Source organism: Ananas comosus, linkage group 10 (genome assembly GCF_001540865.1).
Source record: "Ananas comosus cultivar F153 linkage group 10, ASM154086v1, whole genome shotgun sequence".
In the NCBI taxonomy this organism is placed as follows: Eukaryota; Viridiplantae; Streptophyta; class Magnoliopsida; order Poales; family Bromeliaceae; genus Ananas; species Ananas comosus.
This window is the reverse complement of record NC_033630.1, coordinates 213367-224004: the sequence shown is the minus strand read 5'-3', so window position 1 is coordinate 224004 and position 10638 is coordinate 213367. Positions and strand designations below refer to the sequence as shown.

The 10638-nt window shown below is 43.2% G+C and overlaps 1 protein-coding gene across 2 annotated transcripts; it reads left to right on the top strand.

The window, feature by feature from the left end:
• On the top strand, positions 4409-9374 carry LOC109716037 (cytochrome P450 734A6-like). 2 transcript variants are annotated; one of them, XM_020241310.1, is made up of 5 exons: positions 4409-5134; positions 6755-6978; positions 7191-7435; positions 7633-8050; positions 8159-9374. In XM_020241310.1, exons 1-5 carry the CDS (start codon positions 4795-4797, stop codon positions 8624-8626), a joined length of 1695 nt encoding a protein of 564 aa, XP_020096899.1. In that variant the 5' UTR covers positions 4409-4794; the 3' UTR covers positions 8627-9374. The 2 variants fall into 2 exon arrangements, with proteins under 2 accessions (XP_020096899.1, XP_020096900.1); XM_020241311.1 differs by lacking the exon at positions 4409-5134 and adding an exon at positions 5769-6227 and having other exon boundaries at positions 8159-9373.

The following is a 10638-nucleotide window of genomic DNA, read 5'->3' as shown; positions in this document are numbered from 1 at the left end:
TGGTGGGGGGGGGGGGGGGGGGGGGGGGGTGTGGTGCGACTCGTCGGGAGCAGGTGGGCCCGGCGATGTCTCGGTCGCATTAGGACATAGGTTAGGGAGGGTGAGCCCCTCTCCTCCCCTTGCCTAAAAAAACTGGTGTGGGCCCCATACCCTCCTCTCCTCTAGTGCTGTGCGTATGTTACGTATGATGTGTATATAATTATATATACCTCTTATCACATATTTCATCTATCATCATTTATCGGGGGCCCACCAACAAAGGGACAACCTGTCCTTGGGGGGCGGCAAATATCGGCCCATCGGTAGCGCAGAAAGCGCCTCTCCTCCCTACGCGCCCACCAACAAACCCACAACCTGTCCTCCAGGGGCGCCAAATATAGGCCCATCGCTAGCGCAGAAAGCGCCTATCCTAACCACCCTCTCTCTCTCTCTCTCTCTCTCTCTCTCTCTCTCTCTCTCTCTCTCCCTTTGTGCCCCCTCCTCATCCCCTCTCTCTCTCTCTACTTTTGTGCCCCCTCCTCATCCCACACTACTACATCAACATTCAACAATTACTATTAATTCCCCGGACCCGGTCTGCCACGTCAGCCGTGCAGACCGCGCTCAACCCATCCGTCCTCAATCTCATCTCGGCGTATATGCGCCGACCACCTATCATCTGACTGGCTGAAATATTTTAACAGTTATTTTAAAACAGATGTTCGAACTCTCGTTCGCTTCTTGCCATAAGTTCCTTCTCGAGTGTATGAGAAAAATTAATAAAAAAAAAATCTATTTCTTAAGTTTGGTGCCCACCATACTTGCCACAATAATAATTATCCGATAGTGGGCGTTGAAGATTGAAATAAAATGCGAGATAAATAGTCAATTCACGAAAAAAAAAAAAAAGCGCTCTCTTCTATACCTCTATTCCTAATTAGTATATTATAGAGATTTATTTAATGTATGTGCTTCTTTACGTAAAGCTGCTTGTGGGGATTCTACATTCCACTTTAATTTAAAAATTTTCCCTCATAGTTCTTCTACGGTAATATACCTAGCTGTTTACATGGATATACACATCATACCGTGTATAGTATATTATGAACGCCTCGTGGTTCATGCTTCCCTGTTTATTCCAAAGATGCTTGTCCTTTCTAGGAAGCCGTGAAATTACCAAGCAATTGTAATTCTAGTCATGTAACATAATCCTGGACTCGTAATGCCATGGCATCAATTCTAAAAAGTAGGCAAATATAATTTGGTTCAAAGAAAAACTAATTTCTTTTATTTTGAGAGATAGATAGCACGCTACCCGCTTTGTTTATTTCATTTAAAAATAAACTTAGCTGAAAATGTGAATCAACTATGATTTGAACTTGGGTCTCAGATATCAACCGCCAACCGCCAAGCTCTTTGCCATTTATTCTAGAGACGGTCAGTAGAGAAATTAATTTCCAATCCAATTATGATCACTTCCTTTTGAAATAAACATTAGAAAAGAGGTAGGGGCCAAATAGAAAAAGTTAGATTTATTTTGAATATATTCTACTTTTAATATTTCAGATTAAATTTAAGTTTGTGAAATTTCACTTTAGGATGCTGGATTATTCATCTCTGGCCATCCTGGTCAATTTTCTAGTCAATCGAACAATTTTCCTTTCACTCCTTTCCAAAAATTTATTTGATTGATTAATTAATTGGTACATGCATATGTGTGTATAATTTAAAGAGCTTTTACTGTTGGAATAATAAGGTTGATAATTAAGATGTGAAATAATTAGTTATAATCATTAATAAATTGGAGCCGGTAGGGAAATTCACTTCAATTATATATATATATATATATATCCAGACATAATGTAGCTTTCTAGTCGATGAATTAAGCACTAGTCGATAGACTTGTTATTATCATTAGCTGGAAGCTACAGAAGGCAAAAAAAAAAAAAAAAAAAAAAAAAAAATCTTAAATTTCATGGAAAATCACCTGACATTCAAATACTGACAATACTAATCATTTGCATCAACTATTACTGTTGTTCAACCAATATGGACCAAACAAAACATCTTTTCAGTTCAGTGTTAGGTCAGCTTGTGACAAAAAAAGCTCAGTCTCTTGATCTGCGATGCCAGTTGGCAAGCCCAATTTTATGCTAGGTTGTGCATTACTAGGAAAGTAATAATACGTGGTTAATTTTTACAGTAAAATAGTTATTAATTTTTTATTTTTTTTTCACTTACATTCACCTTGAGCAACATATATATTTTAGCTTTAGCCCACCAACTTAGTCTTATTGCATTTTTTATATTAAAAAATATGAGAAATATTCATACTTATAAATTAGAATAAGAAACGCTGGTTCTTCGATCAAATTTTGAATGACTTTATAGTCAGATCGTTCCTGTGTTTCGAATATATATTCAGTCTCATTCGAAGCTTTAGACAAAAGTGCTATTGAGATATTGGGCCCTTGTGGTATCTCGTACACATTCCGACGATTGGCCAAGCGGATAAGTCAACTTCAAAATGTAATAAGAGAATAAGCTAGAATGGAATATAAAATCAAGAGCATTTTTTATTAAAAAAATTTATTACTCTTCTGGCTGGGGTTACTATACTCATATAAGTATAGAGCCCTTTGTGCTCATAAATTTTCGACCGTGGGAATGAAAAAATATGCGGTTAGGATGAGAGTGATTATGGTTAGGTTGAGAGTGGGCCCCCTAGGGTTGAGTGGGTGGTTGGTTGATTGAATAGTATAATCTAACGGGTGAAAATGATTAAAGGGTGGATCTAACGGCTAAAAACTTATAAGTACAAGAGACTCTATTCCTTATAAGTACAAGAGACTCTATTCTCATAAGAGTATAGTAGCCGAACTCTACTCATCCTCTCTCGACTACACTAAACTTCTGACTTTGCTTGAACTGCAAATGACTACAATAAGCATACCGTGCCTTGGCATTGCTTTCCATGAAACTGTATTTTTTCCTCCCCTAATAGCAAAAGGCATCATTCTTTTCTGGAGATCATGTCTTGATTTTGTTATTCCTACAAAACAATTAAGTATGTATCCACTCAATTTTTTATTATTTTAAACAAAAATTTTAGTAGCATCGGATGGTGATGATATGTGAATTTAAGCCGCGGAAGAGATTTATCGATTTTTTTAAATTTGAAACATTACAGCATGATACATATCAAATATTTAAGAAAAATGTTATATAGGCATTCCATATAGATTCTTTATCTTACGCCGACCCCTTGAATCTAAAAATTTAAAGTATTCCAATAAATTTTTAATTTTTTAAAAAACTATAATAAAATAAGTGAAAAAATATTAACTAGTAAAGTAATCTGGTGTAAAATTTAGAGGCACATAATAAATGTACGGATAATATTACTCGACCTCGAGCTTTAATGCAGCCCCCTATTTGCGGAGCTTTAGATGGGAAACAAACAAAAAATAAATGCAGCGGCTCATAATGGGCCTGGCATTCAGAACACAATCATAACAAGTGGCAGTCTTATTCTTCTTCTGTTACACTACTTCTAATTTCTCCATTTAATTTCCTTTGTCTCTTATGCACCCCTGCTTTTTCCCAAAAGGGAAGATGAGCAGCTCAAATTATTTTTTCAACAAATGAAAAGGGGCTCGTATGATAAAATAAAACAATTTAATATTCAAAATAGAAATAAAATTAAATTCCCACCTCTCTCTCTCTCTCTCTCTCTCTCTCTCTCTCTCTCTCTCTCTCTCTTCGCTTCTCTTTTCTTTTTTTTTATTTGAGTCTCTTTAATAAAAAGAACTCAAAGTTGAACCTACCCTTTAAATTAGTTACGGGGGGTTTTTGAAGTTTTCCCTTAATGGGAAAACTTCAAAAACCCCAAAAACCCCCCTGTGGTTTCGTGCATTCTCACTTTGCTACCCTGTGGTTTAAAACGTATCAATTTACTCCCCTGTGGTTTTATTTTTATCTTTTCGGAAGCTTTTTCGTTAATATTTCGTTAAATTATATACAAAAAACTTCAGATAACCATCTATATTTATCGAATAGTCACTTTAGTATCCTTTAATTTTAACTTTGTCACTGATTTAAAAAAATAATAATAATAAAATTGATAACAAAAAGATAAAAACGAAACCACAGGGGGGCAAATTGATACGTTTTAAACCACAGGGTAGCAAAGTGAGAATGCACGAAACCACAGGGGGTTTTTTGAAGTTTTCCCTTAATTAATTAACCCGAGCCCGAAAAGGGCATTTTGGTCATTATACATAAAGAATGGCCCTTTCGTTGACCCTTATAACCCCGACGGCGAAGCCAACGGCGCCGGCCTTGCTACGCACCCTCTCTCTCTCTCTTCCCCCCACTATAAAAGCCCCACTCTCCCTATTCCTCTCTCTCTCTCTCTCTCCCACCCCCATCCCCACTAGTAACTCTCTCTCTCTCTCTCTCTCTCTCTCTCTCTCTCTCAAATCCCTCTCGTTCTCCAGCGTTTTCTTGATAATAAAAAGGAAAAGGAAAAAGGCGCCATACCCCCCATTCGTATAAGCTGTTAGCTACGAATTTTGAGCAACAACCCACAAAGCTAGGAAGTGGGCAGCGGCTGTTTCTTGCTCGTATTGCTGCTTATTCTTCTTCTTCTTTTGTACTAATTAATTAATTAAGTAATTAATTAATTAATTAATCTGTACGCCTCGAGAGAGATCGGGATCGAAGAGAAGGAGAAGAAGAGGATCATACATAGAGCTAATTAATTAGCTAGCTAGCAGATAGATATAGATAGAAATTTACTTATATAAATAAAGAATGATGGGTTGGGCGTGGGCGTGGGCGTGGGCGTGGGCGTGGGTGATGGTGGTGATGGTGGCGGTGATGGTGAGGTGGGTGTGGGCGGCGAGCGTGGTGGGGGCGTGCATGTACGTGGCGGTGAAGGTGGCGGAGGTGCTGTGGTGGAAGCCGAAGCGGTTGGAGAAGCACTTCGCCGAGCAAGGGATACGGGGCCCGCCCTACCGCTTCCTCGTCGGCTGCGTCAGGGAGATGGTCGGCCTCATGCTCGACGCCTCCTCCAAGCCAATGCTGCCCCAGACCTCCCACAACATCCTCCCCAGAGTCCTCGCCTTCTACCACCATTGGAAGAAGATCTACGGTACGTACGCGCGTATAACTTCATTATTCTAACCTACGCACTACGCACCCACCCACCCATGACCCACCCCCCCACCAGCTAGCGGAACCGTATCTATACGCACAAACACCACACTCTACTCTCTACTCTATCTACTCTATGTACTCTCTCTCTCTCTCTCTCTCTCTCTCTCTCTCTCTCTCTCTCTCTCTCTCTATGTATACGCTTCAACAGTGGCGGCGGCGATGGTGGTTTGGTTTGGTTTGGGTTGGGTTGGGTTGGGATGGGTTTCGGAGGCGGGTCTCTTTTTTGCCTTGTTCTCTTCCCTTTTGGCCTTTTCTCCTAACTGGGCTCTCTCTGGATTCCTTACTGGTTCAATTGTGTTTCTCTTCTTTGGATCCTAGCAAGTGGGTTCTGAATGTTTAAGCTTGCGCTTTGCGACGATCATCATCATTTTCTCTTTTGCTTGCGCTTGGGATGGGAAGGGAAGTACCGCCTTCTCTTCTTCTTCTTCTTCTTCTTCTTTCTTTCTTTCTTTTTTTTTTTTTGCGATGCCTTTTTTTTTGAAAAAAAAGTTTATATATGATATATATATATATTACTACTTATTATATATATATATATATATATATTGTTTGGGGTGTTGGGGGTTTTCTCCTTTTGAGTGGTGTCAGCCTTTTTTGTGCTTGAGGTGGTGGTGGGGCTATTCATGATTCATCTGCTCCAAATTCACCTTTTTACCATTTTCGTATCGGTTGGAATCATACACGTCTACCCCCAGACTCTGTACCTTATCAGAGCGTTGATGCAAACAACCAAAACTCGATAATTTTGTTTCCTAATCCGGGTGGCTTGTGCTTCTCTTCTACTCATCTTCTATGAAACCAAGTTTTTCACTTTTCTTCTTCTTCTTTTTTTTTAAATTTTTTTTTTAATCTTTTCCTTCTTTTTCTACAGTAATAACTCTTATTAACTCGTTGTTTGTTTCTTCGCGTTCTCCTCTTAATTTGTCCTTAATTTATTGGTGATCAGCATCTCTCTCTCTCTCTCTCTCTCTCTCTCTCTCTCTCGAAACAGATGGCCATATGGGCTCTCTGCTGCAGTGGTAGTGGGAGTAAGTAGCAACTACCACCTCCTTGGGTTTTATTACCCCCTATATATCCACTCTCTCTCTCTCTCTCCTCTCTCTCTCTCTCTCTCTGACTCTTTTTGAAGAGTTTTGCTTCTGTAGCTGTAGCTCTCAAGTTCTAGGAGCGGAGTTGTTCGCTGTTGTTATCTCTCTCCCTTTCCTTGTCCCCTGCTTGCAACCTCCCTAGGCAGCTCCGGTCGATATTACGCACTGACACACTCCATTTCCTTTCCCTTTCCCTTTAATTCCCCCACTCCTAGTCCCCTCCTCAATTAATTAACTAACTAACTAGCTGTGTCATGGCTAATTAATTATATATTCTGCCTACGAATTAAATTAAATTCTTTTTCAAAAAATTTTTTTTATAAAAGAAATACTAAGAATAAGTATGAGGTGTTGAGGGGACGGATGGTGGTAACATAGTAGTAGCATCACGGTATTTGGGTCGTCATTTTCTTTTATTTTTCTTCTGAAGTTAAATAAAAGTGGGAGTGCGTGGCGGATTGTGGCAGGGTCGACATTTCTGATATGGTTCGGGCCCACGGCGCGGCTGACGATCGCGGAGCCGGAGCTGATCCGGGAGATACTGCTGTCCCGCTCCGAGTACTTCGACCGCTACGAGTCGCACCCGCTGGTCCGCCAGCTCGAGGGCGAGGGCCTCGTCAGCCTCCGCGGCGAGAAGTGGGCCCACCACCGCAAGGTCCTCACCCCCACCTTCCACATGGACAACCTCAAGGTGCGTGATCAAGTCCTGTACTGTGACCCTAATAACTACCAACTCCACACTCTCGCGTCCGGCCGGTCGATTATTCTTTAAATCTACGAAGATTCTTTTTCTTTTTTTTTTTTCCTTTTTTTTCTTTTTTTTATAAAAAAAACATTTTAAAAAAAATACAAATCAAATGAATAAATGAATGAATAAATAAGGTGGTTGGATTGAAATTTCAGCTGCTGATACCTTACATCGGGAAGACGGTGGTGGACATGGCGGACAAGTGGGCGACGATGTCGGCGGCGGCGGGGGAGGTGGAGATCGACGTGTCGGAGTGGTTCCAGATCGTGACCGAGGACGCCATCACGCGCACCGCCTTCGGCCGCAGCTACGAGGACGGCAAAGCCGTCTTCCAGCTGCAGACCCAGCTGATGGGCTTCGCCTCCGAGGCCTTCCGCAAGGTCCTCATCCCCGGCTACAGGTCCGCCCCGCCCCGCCTCGCCCGCTTTTATTTATTTAATTAACAAGCATTATTGATTTCCGGCCCGATTTGCTTTCTTGGTTGTTGTTGCTACGTGCGTTTTACTATCTATCACTACTAAATTAATTTCGGAAGAGCGGCCGGGCCTGAGATATATATTATTACTGCTGGCAATCTGATGACGATATAATGTGCAGATTCTTGCCGACCAGGAAGAACACGAGCTCGTGGAAATTGGACAAGGAGATACGGAAGCACCTGGTGCGGCTCATCGGCCGGCGAAAGGAGGACTCGGACTCGGCCTCGGCCGGAGAGAAGCCCGACGGCCGCGCTAAAGACTTGTTAGGATTGATGATCAACGCGAGGCCGCCGTCTCTGGCGGGGAAGGGGAAAGATTGCGATCGCTCGGCGGCGGCGATCACGGTGCACGACATCGTGGAGGAGTGCAAGACGTTCTTCTTCGCCGGGAAGCAGACCACGTCGAACCTGCTGACGTGGACCACCGTGCTCCTCGCCATGCACCCCGAGTGGCAGGAGCGCGCTCGCGCCGAGGTCCTCAGCGTCTGCGGCTCGCGCGCCCTCCCCACGCGCGACCACCTCGCCAAGCTCAAAACGGTAAGGGCAGTTTCGACGTCGTCGTTGATTTCTCCCAGCGGATCAAGTGCTGCATGTACGCTATCTAGTGAGTGACTGACGAGTGTGGGGGTGTACGTCATGACGCAGGTGGGGATGATACTGAACGAGACGCTGCGGCTGTACCCTCCGGCGGTGGCGACGATCAGGCGGGCGAAGGCGGACGTGGAGCTGGGCGGGTACGTGATCCCGCGGGACACGGAGGTGCTGATCCCGATCATGGGCGTCCACCACGACGCGCGGCTGTGGGGCCCGGACGCCGCCCAGTTCAACCCGGGGCGGTTCGCGGAGGGGGTGGCCCGCGCGGCCCGGCATCCCACGGCCTTCATCCCCTTCGGGCTGGGGGCCCGGATGTGCATCGGGCAGAACCTGGCGCTGCTGGAGGCCAAGCTCACCGTTGCCATCATCCTGCAGCGCTTCGTCTTCCGCCTCGCGCCCACCTACGTCCACGCCCCCACCGTCCTCATGCTCCTCTACCCGCAATATGGCGCCCCCGTCATCTTCCGACCCCTCCCGCCCGACCCCTCCGATCCACCGGCCGCCCCCCGATACAGATGAGGGCCCCACCGGCGACCGGTCAAGCTATTTCTCTCTCTCTCTCTCTCTCCCGAATGAATCATAGAAACCGCCGCCGCCGCCGCCGCCGCCGAAATGACCGAAACACCCCTGTACTGTACTTGTCCCGCCGCCCTTTCTCCTCTCCCGTATTAGTCAGTAGTCTTTAGATTATTTAGATAGATAAGGTTGGTTGGTCGGTTGGTTGGTTGGTAATCTCCGAACCAAAACCAACGCTAACATTTGGACCCACCGCTTCTTCTTCTCTTCGGATGTACAAGTTACCGGAAGTTACCCCTTCCTCCTCCCCTCGCCTCTTTTAACAGATCGGATCACGGATCAGATCAACCCTTTTAGGCTTAAATGACAGGAAACCCCACCAAGTCCTCTTTGGTTCCTTTTGCATGGCTTTGGTGTATGTAATTGTATACATGCTGTTTCTCATCTCTTCAATACAACTCATATTTGTTTATCCCAATCCTACAATGTTAAAAATATCTCTTCCTCCCACCCTGCTCCGGTCCCCTTGTAGACACAGAGAATTGAAAGTATATTTTACTGTTGAGAATTGACTCTCAAAGGAGTTCGGAATTAATTGTTCTTCTCTCTTGCTATGCGCTACGACGCTTTCTTTTCGGTGCGGACACGTGCCTCTTCCAAAACTCGATAATAACACGACAGTAGAGCATAAAAAGAAAGACACGGAGAGACAGAGAGATGAAAGTTTGGGAGAGGGCCGATTGAAATGTGAAATGGAGAAGGGGAGTTAAAAAAAAAAAAAAGAAAGAAAAAGAAAAAGTACAGGTGCTAATTGGGCCGCAAAAGGCACCAAAAAAGATAAGAAGAATATAAAATAAAAATATCTTTTTTTAAAAAAAATAAAGCGCAGAGTGTTTATGCGGTGAGCAGAGTGTTCCCTTATTTATGTATGTATAATAATAATAGTAATAATAATAAAGCGCACCGTTCCGTTTGCTACCGAGACCAGAGTGTGTCCGGGCAGTGTTGCACCCCGTATCGTCCTACATTCACGTCTCCCACCTCTCCCTAGCTTTGCTGACGCTCATTGATGAAACCCCTCCCCTGAGTCCCCTCCCTGCCCTGCCCTGCCCTGCTCTTCTGGATGATTCTGCGACCCGGCCTCTCGCCACCTCCCGCCAATAATTTAACATTCTGATGCATCACTCGAAATCCGAGTCTGCTATCCTATTAGTTGCTATCTAGAGCGATTGGTTAACATTTATTGTTGCCGTCAAACAGTCTCTGAGTTGAGCTTTAAATTCTCCACTTGAAAATATGAATTTCACTCCGAATCACCCAAAAAAAAAAAAAAACAGAAAAAGAAAGAAAATCTTTATAGAAGAATATTCCAGCAAGGGTTATTTGTTACCGAACCTAACGCCCCATGTTAGGCTCCTATTGACAATCCGACAAATTCCAATCGCATTTTAACTTAACCTCACATTAAATATAAAAAAAAAAAAAAACACACCTAGATGATGGATCAGTTATCTGTGAACGCCTAGATGATGAGTCGGTTATCTGCGAAGATGATCCTCAAATTATTAATAATATATATATATATATATGCTTTAAGCCTTCAAAACGGCATGTTGTTGAAGCTTTCAGGCATTTAATTTGCTGTACAGTAATAATTGCAGAATCTGTTCGAGATTTATACATATCAAAACTATCAACCACGCTCCCGCGTGCATATATCAATGACCATCCCTCTATAAACAATAGCAACACAACAGAGTGTACTGCTATATTTAGTTATTTGCAAGTAATAATGCACCCGCTCATTAATCTCAGAGGATGGATTCCCGTGATTCACCGTTCACGTGCCCCCACACAATTCTCCCAAATTTTCTTTTAGTAAAAGATAATATGCTACCATTTCGTTTATTTTTTGAAAATAAATTCAGCTAGAAATATAAAACAACTAAGATTCAAATTTTGAATCTCAGATATCAATCATCATGTCCTTTACAAACTACGTAAGATACGGCCGG